The sequence below is a fragment of the Lontra canadensis genome, unplaced genomic scaffold (genome assembly GCF_010015895.1).
Source record: "Lontra canadensis isolate GAN:19392208 unplaced genomic scaffold, GSC_riverotter_1.0 scaffold1, whole genome shotgun sequence".
Taxonomy (NCBI): domain Eukaryota; kingdom Metazoa; phylum Chordata; class Mammalia; order Carnivora; family Mustelidae; genus Lontra; species Lontra canadensis.
In genome coordinates this window covers 99020801-99039977 of record NW_022630995.1, presented here as the reverse complement: position 1 = coordinate 99039977, position 19177 = coordinate 99020801, and the positions used below count along the sequence as shown (strand labels likewise).

Below are 19177 nucleotides of genomic sequence, written 5' to 3'. Positions count from 1 at the left end.
TTTCACTTTATACCATTTTGGCTTACGAAGCGTGTTATGGGAATGCTCTGCTTCCAGATAGTGGGGGAGACCTGTATGCAGTGCAGTGATATTTGAGCGTATACACATTGTTGCAAAACCATCACCATCATCTATCTCCAGAACTCTGAATCTTGCAAAACTGAAGTTTTGTACCCATTGAACGATAACTTCCCCCATGCCTCCCCAGCCTTTAGAAGCCACCGTTCCACTTTCTGTCTCTGACTGTTCTAGGGACCTAAGTGGAATCATACAGTAGTCTTCTTTTTGTGACTAGCTTATTTCACTTAATATTGTATCTTCAAGGTTCATCTGTGTTGTACCATGTGTCCAAGTTACCTTCCTGTCTAAGGAATAATAGTTCACTGGAATATTTTTAATGGAGTGATGTATATACCACATTCTGTCTCTCCGGTTATCTGTCTTGGGACGCTCAGGTTGCTTCCACTTACTGTGACTGATGCTGCTGTGAATATGGTATACATAGAACTAACAAGGGCTGTTGAGAGTCCTTGGTTTCAGTTCTTTTGGGTATATAACTAGAAGTAGAATTGCTGGATAATATGTAATTATTTTTCCATTTTTTAGGAATTACTGTAACATATTCCAGAGCAGCTGCAACATCTTACATTTTCATCAGCAGTGGGCAAAGGTGCCTATTTCTCCATATCTTTGCCGGGACTTATTTTCTGTTTTTTGTTCATTCGTTTGTTTTTTATCATAGCCATGCTAAGGGATGTGACTAGGTTAGAGATTTTTACACTAAAGCTCTGATGGACTGTAAGGGTTCTCTGAGTCTCCTCAGTGGTTCCCAGACCTCCCTCCCCTGACCTCTGTTTTACATATCACTCTTCCATATGCATTCCTGTAGAAGGATTTTATGGTTAAAAAAGTTTGAAAGCCACCACACTGAATGATCGTTAGGGTGTCTTTCTGATCTAAAAATCTGTAGCTAATTATCTGTAGCTAATAAACATGAACAATAAATGCTTTTGCTCATCTCTGACCGTGCAGCAGTTGTGAGAAGCTAAGGTGCCTTCATTTCCCTGGTGTGATAGAGAAACAACCTGTGTGTCTGTGCCCATCCTTGATGTGGCTCACACATGTGCCCCTCAGATGGTCACAAATACAGGGTTTGCATGCCTCTAGCCTTGCCCACAACCCCTTTGATAAAAGGGTACAAGACCCGTTCACATGCTGGAGGAAATTAAGCATAAGTTCATTTTTTAAATCACTCATACTGCACAGCAGTTGTCTTTCAGTTCTGCTTTTGCCTGCCATCTTAACCCCAGTGCCAGAAAACAGTTAATGTGCTTGCCAACATAACAGAGACTTTTGTAGCATTTCCCCCCCTCCCCGGATAATTGACTAAAGGACTGTGTTTATTAGCTCTTTCTGTTGTTGTTACTATACTTTTCAAAGTAATGTGATTTTTCATAAGTAACTTGAAAGTTATGGAAAAGTTATAGTTTCAAGGTTTTTTTCAAGGTTTTTTTTTTTTTTTTGGAATTCCAGTTAACATACAGTGTCAACTTTCAGGTGTAGAATTTAGTGATTAGTCACTTACATACTCATCACAAGTGCCCTTCTTAATACGCATCACCCGTCCAGCCCAAACCCCCATCCACCTCCCCTCCAGCAGCCCTCAGTTTGTCCTCTATAATTAAGAGTCGGTTTCCTGGTTTGCCTCTCTCCCCCACTGCCATGTTCATGTGTTTTGTTTCTTAAATTCCACATGAGTGAAATCATGTGGTATTTGTCCTTCTCTGACTTACTTTGCTTAGGATAATACCCTCTAGCTCCATCCATATCATTGCAAATGGCAAGATTTCATTCTTTTTTATGGCTGGATAATATTCCATCATATATATGTATACACACACACACACACACACACACACACACACACACACACACCATGTCTTCTTTGTCCGTTCCTCAGTCAACGGGCATTGGGGTCTTTCCATAGTTTGGCTGTTGTTGTTAATGCTGCTGTAAACATTGGTGTGCATATATCCCTTCGAATCTATATTTTTTGTGTCCTTTGGGTAAACACTCAGGAGTGCGATTGCTGGGTCGTAGGGTAGTTCTATTTTTAACTTTTTGAGGAACCTCCATACTGTTCTCCAGAGCGACTGCACCAGTTTGCATTCCCACCAGCAGTGTAAGAGGGTTCCCATTCCTCTGCATCCTTGCCAACATCTGTTTCCTGTGTTGTTAATTTTAGCCATTCTGTATAGTCCTGACTTACTGAGAACTCTGTCCAAAAATAATTTATGAACTAAGGCTTTTTAGAAATCTATTATTCATGTGTTCTTTTCACCAATATTAAGTGTCTTACATCTGGGTTTTAGGGTGGGTAAAACGTAATACGTGGTTGCTGCTCTTGAGGAGTTCACTGTCCAGAGAAGGAAATACAAGCATGAATGACTAACTAATGGAGGCAGATAGAGTTCCTGTCTGTCACATCTGGGATGTGACCTGATACAGTTGAAAGTTTTGGTGGTTTAAATATCCTAAGGTCAGTGGCACCTAGCTGGCTCATTTGGTTAAGCATCTGATTCTTGGTTTTGACTCAGGTCATGATCTTGGGGTCCTGGAATCAGGCTGCACTTGGGGGAGGTTCCCGCTCTGGGAGTCCGCTTCTCCCTCTGCCTCTGCCTCTATCTCCGCTCATGCTTTCTCATGCACGAGCTCTCTCTCTCTCTGAAATAAGTAAATCTTTAAAAAGATACCTTAAGGTAAGACTTTTAAATACATAAGATCTGATTTGATCTATATGATACCTCTTTTATGATAAGGAAAAAGGGACATTTAAAAAGTATATGTAAAAAAGGCATATGTATATGGGCACCTGGGTGGCTCAGTTAAGGGTCCAACTCTTGATTTTGGCTCAGGTCATGATCTCAGGGTGGTGAGAATGAGCCCTGAGTTGCACCCCATGCTGGGTGTGGAGCCTGCTTAAGAGTCACGCCCTCTGCTCCTTCCTGCCCTCAGCTTCCACTCTCTCTCTCTCAAAAAAAGGCATATGCATATATTGTACTATATATGTATATGAAATTTATTTTAATGGGAATTTTTTTCAAAGACTTTATTTCTTTAGAGAGCAAGCTGGTGGAGGGGCCGAGGAGGAGAGAGAGGAAGAATATCAAGCCTACTTCATGCTGAGCATGGAGCCTGATGTGGGGCATGCTCAAGACCCTGAGATCACGAGCTGAGCTGAAGTCAGGAGTCAGGCGCTTAACCAGCTGAGCCACCCAGGTGCCTCTACTGGAAATTCTGCTTGGACTACAAATAGGAGTGTGCCAGACCCACCCTGTGTTGGTATTTGGGGTAACAGCAAATTCAGACTCTGAAGTGGATGATGCAACAGCTCTTTTGAAAGGTCTCTAGGTGTTATCTTGAGTTCATCATTAAAAGTTGGTGTTGGTCAACTTTCCCATGTCCAGTTTGTCTTTTATCTTTCATACCTGGACTTTCTCCAACATACTGATGGGTTAGTGCCTGTTATTCTGAAATTTGTGAGATTTTACAACATTAAATAGCCTGTGACCAGTTTGGTTTTGATTTATCTGTTGTGTCCATATCCTGGTAACTGCATGCCTACATAATGGAGCAGCCATTGATAGCTGGTGGCTCATACCAGCTCTGTGCTTTTTCTTTCAGTATTTGGAGTCCTATATGAAAGATTTTCTTGTATCTGTAAGTCAGTAGATGTTCCAAGAAGTGACCATTTCTGTTAAAGTTTGGGAGACATGTCACTAAAGGAGAAGTAGCCTCTGTGTTGAATTCTAAAAGATGACTGGAATCCCCCAAGCAGCAGTGAGGGAAATGGGGCTTCCCGGTGGAGGGAGCCACCTGGGCTGGGGCATGAGGCCATAAAATAGTATGGAGGAGGAAGAAGTGGGGTGTGGCTGGAGAAGAGTACAGGCTCAGGTTACCGTGCTCCAAAGCATTTAGTATTTACCAGTTACTTTTGGGACAGCCACCATGTGCAAGGCATGTGGTAATTACTAGAAGGTATAAAGACCAAATCAGTTTATGCCATAAGGAATTTCACCTGGGAGCAGAGATTGCTAGACAAAGATCCAAATGACACAGTTTACTTCAGTATAAAGCAGCAGCATAAGACCAGTAAAAATCTAGCTCTGAGGTTTCAAAACAGAGAAAAGAGCACATTAATTTGGAAAAAGGCTTCATAGAGAGGGTAGCGTTTGAAGTGGGTCTTGGATAAGGAGTAGGTTTTTTTGGACAGTAAATTAGGGATTTAGATCAAGAAAAAAGTGTTATGTAGCAGATTGTGACTGTCAGAATAGTGGTACCGTTAATGAAGTTCAAAGAGAACTGGTTTTAGGGTGTCAAGATGATGACTATAGGACATCAAGATGATGACTGAGAACAGAATATGTTAGTTGTAGGCATAGTTGGAATTATGAGAATGATTGAGATACCAGAAGGAAAAAGATACAGAGGCAGAAGAAAAGAATATTGAAAGCAGAACCTTGAAGGGGATACCCTTTGTTCAGTGGTTGAGAAGATTCAGAGAAGTTAATATGGGGTGCCTGGGTGGCTCAGTTGGTTAAGTATCTGCCTTTGGTTTGGGTCATGATCCCAGGGCCCTGGGATCAAGTCCTGTGTCAGACTCATTGCTTGGCGAGGAGTCTGCTTCTCCCTCTGCCTGCTGTTCCCCCCGGTTGTGCTAACTCTCTCTCTGACAGATAAATACAAAATCTTCCAAAAAAAAAAAAAAGTCAATATGGCTAAGAGGAGCAGAGATAAGAAATTGAAGAGAGAGTTTCAAAAAGTAAGGTCTAGTTGACAGAGTGCCCCGGCTGTGGAAAAGTGGAAGATGTAGTCAGAGGACAGACATTGGCTTTAGCACTTAGAAGACCACAGATAAGTTATGTGTAATTTCCTACAGCAGTGGTGTTGGAGGAAACCATACTGGTAGGGTTTAGGAACTGTATGGCTTGGTAAAGAGTGGAAGGACCAGGCTGGGTGACCAGAGTGGCAGCTAACAAGCATCATTGCCCATCTATGTGCCTGGCATTGGTCTAAGCACTTTAAATGCATTTGTGGCAATCCAGTGAGCAGGGTACTGTGTTGCTCTTTGTAACACATCAGGAAACCTCAGAGAGGCTGTGTAACTTGCCCGAAGTCGTGTAGTAAGTGGCTAACCCAGGGTTTAAACCTAGAAGGTCCAGTTCTAGAACTTGTATTCTTCATACCACTCTGCCGCACAGTAGTCAGAGGACTTTAGTGGTGAAGCAAAGGCCAGCTTAAGGTGGTTAAGGGAGTTTGTGGGGGCCCCTCTCCACCTTTTTTTTTTCTCCTTCTTCTTCTTTAAGATTTATTTATTTGAGAGAGAGACTGAGAAAATCTTCAGTAGACTCTCCTAAGCATCTATCCCGATGTGGGGCTCAGTCCCAGGACCCTGAGATCATGACCTGAGCTGAGGTCAAGAGTCTGTTGGCTTAACTCACTGAGCCTCCCAGGTGCCCCTTACTTTCTTTTTAAATGAAGAGAGATCCCAGTCTGTAAAGATGGAAGAACAAAGCAAGGTAAACCTGAAAATGAAAACCAGAAAGGGAACAAGTCTTGGGATCGGAAGATCTAAGAACAAAAGCAAAATAAAATTATTTACCTTAGGAGGCTGTCCTTGGATCCAGTATTGGGCCTCAGACCCTCGAACAAGGAGGAAGGAAGCTGCCTAGAATAAAAATAATGAGCTCTTGCAACATGCCAGGCACCATTTTGGGTGTTCAACATGTATTAACTTGTTTAATCCTCTCAGCAACCCTGTTGCTCCACATGGCCCACAAAGGTCATGGAAAGTTTCCCATCTCACAGCTGGTAATTGAGCTCCAAATGGGCTAGCTCTTGCCCAGCTCCTAATGATCTTGACTGTTCCCCTTAGACCCAGCCGTGCCTTTTGGGTCTAGAATAGCCAGCACGTGAGCTCCAAATGCAGACAGCCCTATCTTCAAATCCCAGTCATCTGCAGACCTTAACATTGCTTATTGTTACAACGCCACCCCAAAGACTATTATGAAGATGAAATTGGGTAATTTATGAGGAGTGAAAGCTCTCTGAGAGCAGGGGTCTTGTTTTGTTCACTGCCTCATCCCAGAGCCTGGAAGAGGCACAAGCGACATAGGTGTTGTATGTCATAGGTGGTAGGCGGTAGTGGAAGGAATGAATATGGAGATGTGGCCAGCATGGTACTCTAAATGGTAGCCCCGCTGCATTCATAGGGGAGCACAGATGTTGGGGAGGGGATCAAGAATGCTCACTTCCAAGAAGCCAAGCTTCTTATCTGTGACTTTGGATCATTTGTTGAAAGCATTTTCTAATCCTGTGTTTTTTACCCAGACTGTTCTCAAAGGCTTCCCCACTGTGTACCCCAGTACCATTATTTGGCTTCCAAGAACAACACAGCATCTTGTTCTGCTCTTAGCCTTCAAACCAGAGTGTAACTGAAAGCCATGAATGAAACCCTAAGCACTTGAAGGACTCTGGATTTCACTGGGGAGGGGTCACCGGAAAGCCATAAATATGAACCACCATCTCTGTCACGGGAGAGAAGTGGGCCTCAGCAGTGGATAGGTATGGTTCTTACAAGAAAGAGTGAGGAAAGATTTCCTCACCCTTTCTTGTGGGGCGCCTGGGTGGCTCAGTGGGTTAAAGCCTCTGCCTTCGGCTCAGGTCATGATCCCAGAGTCCTGGGATCAAGCCCCACATCGGGCTCTCTGCTCAGCGGGGAGCCTGCTTCCCTCTCTCTCTCTGCCTGCCTCTCTGCCTACTTGTGATCTCTCTCTGTCAGATAAATAAATAAAATCTTTAAAAAAAAAAAAAAATGTCGGAGCTCTGAATGCCGAGGAGCGCGAGCCTCCCAGCAGTTAGTGGAATGCTTGTGATGCAGATACTTGTATTCCGTGCGTCTTGTCTCGGAGTCAGCAATGAGCTGTGGGAGTAATGGTATCTGCATAAGGAATTTTCCCATTCCAGATGTCAAAAATAATATGTGCTCTATTATTGCAGGTTTTAGTCTCTTCATTGTCTTCAGGAGAATACTACAGAACTGTAAAGTGACATCTCATTAAAATTGGCACTTGACAATACTTGAGACTTGGTTAAATAAAATTAAATGAGATAGGATAGGCCTGATGTCTGGCATATAGGAAGGACTCTAAACTGTAGTTGTTACTAGGGATGGCAAACCTCCGTGGACTTGGGTTTCCGTTGGTTGTGGAGTTTTTCAAGGGATTTCTTCTCTAGGGAGCGGAGGATTTTTCTTGGCATTGTGGCTTGTGGAGAAGGGAGTGGCTGGCTTAAGGTTGTTAGGGGTTAGCCAGGAGCCATCAGTTAAGAATCAAAGATCAGTACAGATTCGAATATGGCTAGAGATCAAGGCCGGCAGACTGCCATTTCAAGGGAGGGGACTGAAGAAAGGAATTAAGAAGCAGGTTCTCTTTAGGGGAGATGTAGCGAGTCCCTGATGTTCAAGAGGCCTAGACAGAAGTAGCAGCTTGGTGGGGCCTGACTTTTCCTTCAGGGATCTGGGGAGAAGTTAGAGGAGAGGAGTCTTCCTTCCAGATAGTATCTTCTAGATCACGTCTAGAACTTTCTCATGGCCACAGGGCAGCAGGAAGACATAGGAACCCCACGGATTTAGGGACAGATTTGCTGGCTTCTCAGTGGTTTGAAGAGATAATTGGCAACCCAGAAGGACTGGGGTGAGTGAGGATAGGAATCAGGGCAGATGGGTTCTTTTCAAGTGATGCTTTAGTATTTGGGCTGCACATTAGAATCACCTGGAGGTTTTCTCAAGCTTGCACTTTCTGTCTCTAAAGTGAGTAAATCTTAAAAAAGGAGCTTCTTGGGTGGCTCAGTCAGTTTAGTGTCCGACTCTAGGTTTCAGCTCAGGTCATGATATTAGGGCCCTGAGAGCAAGCCCCTCATTGGGCTCTGCACTCAGCAGGGTCTATTTAATACTCTCCCTCTCCTTCTGCCCCTTCCCTCCCACTCGGCTCTCTCTCTCTCAAAATAAATCTTCAAAAAAAATTGTCTTGGGTTGTTTTTAAAATGCCATGCCTTTAGACTACATAAATCAGAGTATCTACAGATGAGGTTTGGACGTTGGTCAGTTTAAATGTTCCCCACCTGATTCTTATCCGCAGCCAGATTGGAGCACAGATCTTAGAGCACCAGAATCACCAGGAAGGGTTTGTTTTAATTCTGGCCCCACCCCATAGTTTCTGATTCATTGTGTTGGGAGTGGAGTCTGAGAATTTGCATTTCTAACAAGCCCCCAGGTGTGGTTGATGCTGCTGGCATGGGCCCCACACTTGGAGAACTGCTGTCCTAGAACCACAGGGTGTTTCAGGTATCTTTTGAGGCTTTCATGCTCACGTGGCGAAGTCATCTGTCTGGAGAGATGTTCTTGGTTTTCAAGTCATATTTGCTGTGAACATGACTGTGGTTTGATGGAACCAAAGGCTGCTTCAGGATGTTATCACACCTCTTGCTAACCCTCACCATGGGACGGTGTACAAGGTATGGAACCTCTTTGAGCCCCAGTTTACCTCATCTACAAAATGGAATGGTGCTGCCAATTTCGTAAGGACTGTGAATGTGTATTAGGACTCCAGTTTGGGAAAGAACTGACATGTTATTTAAGAGGAATTTTTATAGATGTCACCATATCTGTAATAGTTCCTAAGGAAGGCATGGGGGAAAGAGAATACAAAAAAGTCAATAGCGTGAAATTTTTGTGAAAAGATACTTTATTATTAACTGTATCTTGAAAGGTGGTTGTCTCAACAAATAAGACTACATTCCTTTTCCTCCTTGAACTAGATTACAAGAAAAGTTCTGGAGCCAGACAGCCTTGGAATTTGAACTCTGGCTTCACAGCTTAGCCGCTGAGTGATACTGGGCCAAGTGACTCAACCTCTTTCATTCCCTTTTTTGCAAAACAGGATGGTGTCTACTTCAGCACGGTTATCGGATTGATCAGAAATAGTCTTGGAAAATGCAAAGTATGTGCCTGGCACGTGGTAAATGCTCAGTACATTACATCTCTTAATTTTGCTGCATTGGGTTTTTTTGCTTGTTTGTTCGTTTTAAGGGCTTATGTTCTTTCTGATAACTGTGGGTAGAGACTGTTATTTCTGTAAGCTCTCCCAGCTCTCAGGGATCTCATAGGGGAAATAAGACAAATGCATTAATAATTGAGAAAGAAACAAGCTGGCCTTTATGAAGTGGCCTGTGGCTGTCTAGCCATGCTTAATACTGCCTCAGTTTATTGAGCCCGTCTGGGATGGGAGTCGTGCAGCTGGGATGAGAGTCTGACATCGAATGCATGGGGGCAAGCGACAGACTGCTTGCATCCTGGGTCATCTCAGTGTTGGACAGTTGAGACACACAGCAGGAGTAGATAAATACAGTCAAAAAGCACCAGGATTATCCTGTGGAAATTGTATTAAGTATCTAACATTGTGTTTTATTAAGTATCTAACATTGTGTTTTGTTTGCCCATTTATTTAGCAAGTAAACATTTGAGTGCTGAGTCTGGGCCAGGCACTTAGGGTTGCAAAGACAAATAGGGCTTGAAGTTGTCCTCAAGATATTGCTGACCTGGTATCTGTTCATAGGGTATTTCTGCAAGAGGTGATTGCAAGAAACTAGAACATTGGGATGGGTTGCTCTCTGCAGTTGGGTAGAATGTAAATGTTGTTATAACTTGAAATCACTGGACTTGTAATTTAACGTTGTAATTGTATTTTAACGTTTAAATTTGTAATTTGACATTCATTTATTTCTACACAAATAAATTGTGACCTGCACTAAAGAACATCTTCATAAAATGGAAAATATTTCAGGAGAATTTAATTTTCTCTTTTTTGCCTGTATTTTCTTTATTCAGACCTAACCATATCCACTTTGGGTTTAAATAGGAATGTCCTTTCTGTGTGTGTGTGTGTGTGTGTGTTGTTTTGTTGTTGTTGTTGTTGTTGTTGTTTATTTGACCGAGATCACAAGTAGGCAGAGAGGCAGGCAGAGAGAGAAGGGGAAGCAGGCTCCTCGTTGAGCAGAGAGCCTGATGCGGGGCTCGATCCCAGGACCCTGAGATCATGACCTGAGCCGAAGGCAGAGGCTTTAACCCACTGAGCCACCCAGGTGCCCTAGGAATGTCCTTTCTATCTACCGTAAGATTTCCTTCATATTTTCCTGAAGTTTTATGAATTAAAGAAAGAAAAGCTGAAGTAGGAAGTTTTTACAAGAACAAACAAAACAAGATTCCTGGGGATAACTGTTCAGAGTAGACAATTGTGGCCTTCTCCCTGGACCAGAAATATAGTAGAGGCATTTGGGAGCATAGAAAACGCTCCAGTCACTTGAGAAAGAGAGATAACATTGAGCTTTTTGAGACCAATGAGGCCGGATGGAGCTGAGTGCAATTTTGCAGAGCAAGAATGTGATCAGTAACAGCACACTGGGAAGGATGTGTCTTCTTCTCTCTCAGGTCCGGCCCCTCCTTGCACCTCTTGCATCTCCTGGGTGAGAAGGAAACTAAAGGTTACACACTCAGTCCCTTTGACACGGTCATTTGACATGTGCACTTGGCTCTCCTGAGACATTGTCTGGAGAGCTGTGTTGTAATAGCTGTGTTTGGTCAGGGTCTACACACGTGTTGTCTCCAGTGTGCTTGGTCAGAAACTCCGATGAAGCAAGGCAGGGATCGGATTGGCTAGTGTCTTCTTACAGTGGGGGCAGGGAGTGGCTGGGGGAGTTTGTCACAGGACTTTGGATAAGAGAAGAAGGTCAGCATGAAGTCTGAAAATGCTCTTCTGGCTATGGTTTTTCCTGGTTGCATTTTAGTGTTTTTGTAACACACTTATCTCTGGTTTACTTGAATATTTGGAGTCCTTCTCATCTAGGTTTGGATCTGCTTGCAGTTTAAAACAATTACAGTTGATCCTTGAACAACATGGGTTTAAACTGGGGTGATCCACTTATACATGGATTTTTTTACAGGTTTTTTTTTCTTTTAAAGATTTTATTTATCCATTTGACAGAGAGAGAGAGAGAGCGCGATTACAGGTAGGCAGAGAGGGAGGGAGAAGCAGGCTCCCCGCTGAGCAGAGAGCCCGATGCGGGGCTCAATCCCAGGTCCCTGAGACATGACCTGAGCCGAAGGCAGAGGCTTAACCCACTGAGCCACCCAGGTGCCCCCAATTTTTTTTTTTTTTTTAAGATTTTATTTATTTGACAGCACAAGCAGTAGGAGCAGTAGGTGGAGGGAGAGGGAGAAGCAGACTCCCCTGCAGAGCAGGGAGCCTGATGTGGGGTTTGATCCCAGGACCCCAGGGATAGCCAAAGGCAGTCACTTAACCAACTAAGCCACCCAGGTACCCCTGCATTATTTTTTTTTTTTTTAAGATTTTATTTTGAGAGAGAGTAAGCAGGGGAGGGGCAGAGGGAAGGAGAGACTCTGGGACTCCATGCTGAGTGTGGAGCCTGATGTGAGGCTCAACCCCACAACTCTTAGATCATGTCCTGAGCCGAAATCAAGAGTCGGGCGCTTAACTGACTGAGCCAGCCAGGCGCCCATATTTTTTTTTTTTTTTGCAGTATTGTAAATATATTTTCCTTATTAGTTTCTTAACATTTTCCTTATAGTAAGAACACAGTATATAATACATGAAGCGTACAAAATATGTGTGAATTGATTGTTATCTGTAAGGCCTATGGTCAACAGTAGGCTATTAATAGTTAACTTTTGGGGGAGTCAAAATTGTATGTGGATTTTCAGCAGTGCAGCGGCAGGGGTCAGCACCCCTCACCCCAAGTTATTCAAGGTTTAGCTGTCTAAGGAAAGCATTGTGGTTTATCTGTTACATAACCAAAAATGCCCCATGATTATCACAATCAAACATGACTATAATACCTTTGAAAGTGGGTTTCTAGAGAAAAGATGTGAAATCAACCCTCGCTTCTTTATGGTTAGTTCTTTTATTCCTTGGGAAGTTGGCCCATTCTAGATCTCCTTTTATCCAGCCTTCTGAGTTCAGCTTCCTGACAGGATTCTTCACGAGGACCATTTTTATTTTATTTGACTTCCCTGTATGGAGTCTTACATACTTAGTTTTCCCCCTGTGTATTCTCAGAGTGATTATAAAGTCCCTAAGCAAAAGGACACTGCCCTCATTTTCTTTATCTCTGTCCCCTTCAGCTTTGGTATTAACTTGTGCCAAATGTACTTGAATTTTCTTCTCTAACTCCTTGAGGAGCAAAAAAATCAGTGATTCCTACTGGAGGTAAAGAGGGGGAAAGAGGATCGGGACCCAGTCAGGTAGAAGTCTGGGGGGTGGGGGGTCCTTCCTGGCCCTTTCAGAGAATGATCTAGGTCAGAGGTTAAGAGGGACAAAGTGAAAATCAGTTGTGTCATTCCCCAGGGACACTCAGAGGAGCCAGAGCAAGAACGGAAGGAACCTAAAGCTAGTGTCCCTGCCTGCTCCTGCCTTGCAGGCAAGGTGCCCCATCAGTGATCATCCTGCCCCCATTCAACTGTTGCCCCGCCCCCTCGCCCCGGGTGCCTGCCTCAGAGTAATTTAATTTCATCTCTAACTGCATCTGGAATTGGAGATTTATTTCCTTAGTTTCTGTGTCTGGATTCTCCACCAAATCCACCCCCTTCTCTGAGTTTGTGATTGAGTCACAGACCCAGCACATAATGATGGTCATGGCTACAGTTTATTTCAGCAAAAGGATACAGAACGAAAGCAGCGGAAGGAAAGGGGCAAGGGGCAAAGTCCAAGGAGAGCAGGGGCCGCTTCCACAGTCCTTTCCCCGAGCAGTTGCACGGGACACATGCATTTCCTCTGGCAACAGTGTGATGGCACATGCGAAGCGCCTACCGGGAATGCCCGTCAGAGACCCAGGGCCCTGGGCTTTCACTGGGGCTGGGCACACAGGTACCTCTGCCTGGCACACACCCAAGTCCCTGACCCCTGGAAGGCAGGCAGGTGTGCAGCAGGGGCCACAGTGCATCAGCAGATTAGGCACAGCGAGCCCCTCTCCTCCGGGAAGGATGGGCACTGTCTCCAAGTCTGAGTTTCCGGGGACCAGCCAAGGGCCTTTCTGAAGACAACAGTCTCAGGGCTGCTGGCTCACTTTTCCGCACGGTTTCTAAATGCGCTCTTGCTTTCTTCACTCTGCATGTGTGAGTGGGGCCAGTTCATGTCACATGATTTAAGTGTTGGCAAGCTGAGCCGCGGTCGGCTGATACTCAGGGAGAAGGCTTGCTTCGGATAGGCGGGCACTCGCTGCCCGCCTGCAGGCCTGCGTTTCTGCCAGGGCAAGTTCACTGCTTGCCTCTGTCCTTTTATCAAGATAACGCCGTTGCCCAGCCAGGCTGATGAGACCTTCCTGTCCTGGCAGTGCTTTCTTGACCTGGTTCCCAGGCAGGCTCCGGGGAGCCGGCAGCCTGACTCCTGCCCGCAGGTCCCACAGGCTCAGACCTGCATTCTCTGTAGGGAGCTGGCTCAGGGAGAGGCCAGAGGTGCTCTTGTTAATTAACTTCCATTTTTTATAAGTGTTCTTCGGAAGTCTTGGTTCAGGGATTTGGACCTCTTTGCTGTGGAGTTGTGCTCTTCTGTTACTTTTCCTCTCTGGTTTCAGTTTGGAGTTTCAGTAGCCTTGCATCCCGATGGTGAGTTACAACTGTCCTACTGTCCTCTCTGGGCAGGTTTGCTTCAGCTGACTGTGCCCTCTCCTACACACTGTTGATCCAAGGACGTTCCAGTGCAGTGGTTCTGCCGGGGCCTTTTCGGTCTCCGAGGGGCATCTCAGTTGTGCTGGTGTCCTGTATCACTCAGTGTTTGTTGTAGACTGCATGTCCTCTTACCTGCGGCGTGAACAGAGTGCAGTATTTACCTGTAATGTGACCCAGTGACCTACTTTTAGCTGCACTACCTGTTCCACACTCCTTGCAAAAGCTATTGGTAGGAGCGCCTGGGTGGTTCAGTCGTTAAGCGCCTGCCTTCGGCTCAGGTCGTGATCCCAGGATTCTGGGATCGAGCCCTGCATTGGGCTCCCTGCTCAGCGGGAGGCCTGCTTCACCCTCTCTGACTCCCTCTGCTTGTATTCCTGCTCTCACTGTCTCTTTGTCAAATAAATAAATAAAATCTTTTTAAAAAAGCTATTGGCAAATCGTGATGAAAAAGGGATTGACCTGTCACTGAATGTGGCTGAACTAAGCTGGCTCCAGGAGAACTTCGGGGCTGCTGCACTAAGTATACCCTCTGACCTTCAGCCAGGGTGGGATGGGGAGTTGCCTTCCTAAATTGGCTGGTCACCAGAGACCTACTTTAATGGGAGCCATGTCACTAAATAGCCCTTGGCGTCTTTTTTTTTTTGTTTTTTTTTTAATTTATTGGACCAAGTGAGCGAGAGTGAGCATGTGTGTGAATTGGGGAGGGGGAGAGGAGAGAGAGAGAGCCTCTCAGGCAGACTCCATGTGAAGCCTACACGGGGCTCGATCTCACAACCCTTAGATCATGACCTGACCTAAAACCAAGAGTCTGACACCTAACTGACTGAACCCCCCCGGGCATCACGGCCCTTGGAATCTTTTTGCCACCATTATGGAAGTCTGGCCTATTGCTGATTTAAGGACTACAGAAGAGATGGGCTAACAGTCAAGCTGCATAGAATGCTCTAGTTTTAAGGAAAAAAGATGATGGGTGGGGAATTAAGTGCTCTGTGAATGGGCTGTTGAGCACTTGGAATATGGCTAGTGTAACTGAGGAACTGAATTTTTCATTTTATTCAATTTCCGTTTATTTCAATAGCCACATGTGGCTAGTGGCTCCCTTGTGGGACAGCTGGGAAGTAGTTCTGGTGTGGCCTTCAGAGCCTTGAGTCACATCCCAGCTCCGCTGCCTGCCTGTCTTTAGTAACCTTATGAGGTGTTTCTGAGAATTCGTCGACCCTTTTAAGCCTTCAGAGCGGTGCCTGGCGAGAAGTGTGTGTTTAGTTGAGGTTGCCTTATGATGTTTCCTCAGTATTTGGAAGAGAATGGTGGCAGAGTTCATCTGGAATGTGAAACTCCTACTGTTTTTTTCTAACTTTTGTGTTTCCTTTCTTTCTTTTTTTGCCCTAGGTTGCTGCAGCAACTGGCCACACAGTAGTGTTGGTGGACCAGACAGAGGACATACTGGCGAAATCTAAAAAGGGGATCGAGGAAAGCCTTAGGAAAGTGGCCAAGAAGAAGTTTGCAGAAAACCCCAAGGTAATTTGTTTTATGTGACCTCAAGACCTGTCCTCTGAACATAACATGTTTGGTGGCCTTTGCTTGCTTTTTTTATTTGTCAAGTAAAGCTCATTTTCCCATAACTTTAGACAAATATAAATGACATATGATCACTGAACATTCTGTGAGGACTGACTACAAAACAGAAGTAAACAACTGTATTGCTGGGGAGGTTTTGAGGTAAGGGAGAAGATTTCTGCAGGTAGTGAACTCACTCTTTCTACTGGGAATTTGGGATGGAAGAACACCTGTTTTGTCATACGGATGGAAGAGAGCAAAACAGGAAGAGAATTTTGGTACTTTCAAGTTAAAAAGAGAATGATATAATAAACATTGCATTTAGATAGAAAATCTGGACTGCTGGGGTGATGTCTTCCGCACATTTATAATGTAGTTACTGGAGAGGGAAATATAGAGAGTGTTGTTCCCACTTCCCAGCAGCAGAGGGGGTACGAGAGCTTGAGGAACTCAGAAGGTTGGGAACTCTGGTTTACTGACTCTTTCTCATTGGACCTTCACATTTAGTTGGAAATACTGAAATCACCCAAGTGAAATTTTTTTTTAAAAATGTGTTATTTACTTGTTTGATAGAGAGATCACAAGTAGGCAGAGCAGCAGGCAGAAAGAGGGAGAAGCAGGCTCCCTGCTGAGCAGAGATTTCTGATGCAGGGCTCAATCCCAGGACCCTGGGATCATGACCTGAGCTGAAGGCAGAGGCGTAATCCACTGAACCACCCAGGTGCCCACCCAAGTGAATTTTTCCTTACCTCTGCTACCTTCTTAAAGTTGCTTGAGATTGCTCTCCTTGGGGCTTGGATGGTATTTCACTTCATATATGTGCAGAGAAGGGGGCAAGGGGGGCTTTTGTTGTGTTTGTCACCTCGGGTATCACAGGAGTGTGGCTATTCCCTTTGAAATTTTGTGTTGTAAAATAATATGTAACAAAATTTGCTATTTTAACTGTTTTTAAGGGTACAGTTGGGTGACTTTAATTAATTCACACTATTGTGCAGGTATCACCACTCCTTACAAAACTTTTTCATCTTTCCCAAGAGAAACTATACCCGTTAAGCAGTAAGTCCTCATTCCCTCCTCCTCCCCACCCCTGGTAACTTCCAATCTGCTTTCTGTCTCTCTGAATTTGCCTCTCCTAGGGGCCTCATGTAACTGAAATCAGGATATTTGCCCTTTTACGACTGACTAATTTCGTGTGCTGTACTATCTTCAAGGTTCACACGGGTTGCAACGTGTGTCAGAACTTCATTCTTTTTCCTGACTGAATAGTATTCCAGTGTGTGTAGACCACATTTTGTTTAGCCATTCATCTGTCAGTGACACTTGCATTGTTCTCACCTTTTGGTCAGTGTGAATAATGCTGCAGTGAACGTTGCTATACTGTCTGTCCAGGTCCTTCTTCAGTTCTTTCACATTTGTACTGGATGGAGAATTGCTGGGTTATAAGACAGTCCTGTGTTTGGCTTTTTGAGGCACCACCAGACTATTTTCCATAGTGGCTGAACCATCTTCCATTCCTACAAGCAGTATATGAAGGTTCCAGTTTCTCCATGTCCTCGCCAGCACTCGTAGTCTTCCATTTTTTCATCACAGCCGTCATAGGAGGTATCTCGCCATGCATTTTCTTAATATGTAGTCACCTTTCAGAAACCAGAGAGGCAGGAGTGGAGTTAATTTTTACCCTCCCCTGAAGAAATCAAAACACTAAATACCACAGGCAGATTAACATCTCTGTCACCTGTCCCCTATATTCTCCGTGACAGGGGGACCTGAGTTGGGCATGTGCGAGGGTCCAGGCAAGTGGGATTTTAAGAGCCCTGGGCTAGAGGTTGGAGTTGAGGACAGAGTGAGTCTGAACCCAGGTAATCTGCATTTTTCATGTGTTTACTCTGCAAACTTCTGCTGCTTGTCCCCTTTGGGCACAGGCTCTGGGCCCCACTCAGAGGGTTAAAAAACAAAAACAAGGTGCTTGTACTCAAGATGCACAGCTTCGGAAGAGTGAGTCCTCGGGAGCCTCGTCTCTCAGTCTTTCTCATCTGCAGCCAGAATGTGCGTGGGGGAGGGGCGCAGCCCTTCGCCTTGTCTGCTTACCACCCCGTCCGCGCCTGGCCCACACCAACCCGCACAGCGGCCACAAGGGGCCGGGATCGTGTGACATGGGGCGCGTTGTGTGTGTGAGACAGAGCCCAGAATTCAAAGACTTAATAAGAGAAAAGAGTCTAAAACATCTCAGTGCTTTTTACATTGATTACATGTTGAGATGGTAGTACCTTAGATGGATTGGGTTAAACAGTATTAGCTTTACCTGTTTACTCTTTATAATGCAGCCAGTAGAAAACTGAAAATCACCTGCCCTCTCACGGTGTATTTCTGTGGAACAGCTGTGAGAGTTGTTTTGTTGCGCGATGGTTTCGGATGCCTTTGCTGATGGTGCCCATTTTGATGCCTCAGGGACAGAGTCCATCTTTAGATAAAATGGCAGTTGATAGAGGTGCCGTCTTCGGCCCACACTAAGGTCTGTTTGTGGAAACGTGGAGTCACAGATAAGACCACAGTGGGACTGCGATCTCTTCGTGAGCAGAGGCTGTGTCTGGCACGTTGTTGTGACCCCAGTAGCTGGCCCGTGCTGGGCACTGATTGCTTGCAGACTGACCGCTGAGTCTGGCCCGCTGACCCTCTCTTTCCCTTACTCAGCTCTTCTCTGCCCCTGTTAGTAATGAACAGTCAGCACCACGTCTCAGACTAATGAAGGGTGCTAAGCTAAGCTTGTCCTCTTTTCTGGAAGGTCATATTTCAGCACCTGTTTCCTGCAACAGCACGTGGCAGTCTGTTCACGGTGGGCAAAGAGAGAAAGCCGGCCCAGACAGGTGCTGCGAGAGGGCTGTGGTGACTGGGCAGAGCCGACGAACATCGTGAGGGTTACGGCCTGTGCACCACAGCCATCTCGACCGGCAGCTGGCAGGTTCCCAGGCTGATCCTTGCCCCAGCGTCTGCAAGTACCTGAGATGCCACCATCCCTGAGCAGACATGTAGGGAGTTTTATTGCTTAGAATCCCTGGGTGCATTCAGGTTGCAAGTTCGCCTGTCCTCACCCGCAGATCACACATAGCGTCTTCCAGTGGGTCCAGTGAACGCTCTCTTCTCCTTCCTCCCACTGTCAGGCGGGTGACGAATTTGTGGAGAAGACCCTGAGCAGCATATCAACCAGCACGGACCCCGCATCCGTAGTCCACAGCACGGACCTGGTGGTGGAGGCCATCGTGGAGAATCTGAAGGTGAAGAACGAGCTCTTCAAGAGGCTGGACAAGTTTGCCTCTGAGTACGTGACCCGTGGGCATTCTCATTGGGTCTGGGGGCTCCCTCCCTGGGCTCGGGCTCTTCTCCCTGGAGGGAGTCTTTTGACACCAAGCCCACTTCTCCAAGCTGTTTCCAGAAGACCTGATGCTCTTTCCCTTGTCCTCCATCCTCCCACCCCCAGTTGGCTTCCCCAGGCTTGGGCTGCCTTCATCAGATCCTTATCCCCCAATGAGGGTGGAATTCCCCACAGTAAAGTGGGGCGTCCTTTCAGGGACAGTTCTCTTTCTCCTGCAGTGTCTGGGCCATGGGCCCTCCCGGGCCAGAAGATGAAGAGGCTTGGGCACGTCCTCAGAGGTCTGCCGAGGAACCTCAGGGTCGTTTGTGTGTCCCCCTTTTTGAGTGGAACATACAGAGTGGTGCGGTTGAGGGCAGTGCCTGTCTGTCTACACAAAGTTCCCTGGGCTTTCCTGTGTTAAGCTTTATCTGGCTTAAGTCACAACACTTGGGAGCATTACAGGAGCACTGAGT

The 19177-nt window shown here is 45.6% G+C and overlaps 1 protein-coding gene across 1 annotated transcript in view; it reads left to right on the top strand.

Moving 5' to 3' along the window:
* Nucleotides 1-19177, top strand: part of HADH (hydroxyacyl-CoA dehydrogenase) — a 46210-nt gene that overhangs the window by 8619 nt on the left and 18414 nt on the right. The window contains exons 2-3 of the mRNA XM_032860263.1: nt 15188-15316; nt 18514-18671. Of these exons, the coding sequence (XP_032716154.1) occupies nt 15188-15316; nt 18514-18671 (287 nt within the window). The remainder of the gene's footprint in view (nt 1-15187; nt 15317-18513; nt 18672-19177) is intronic.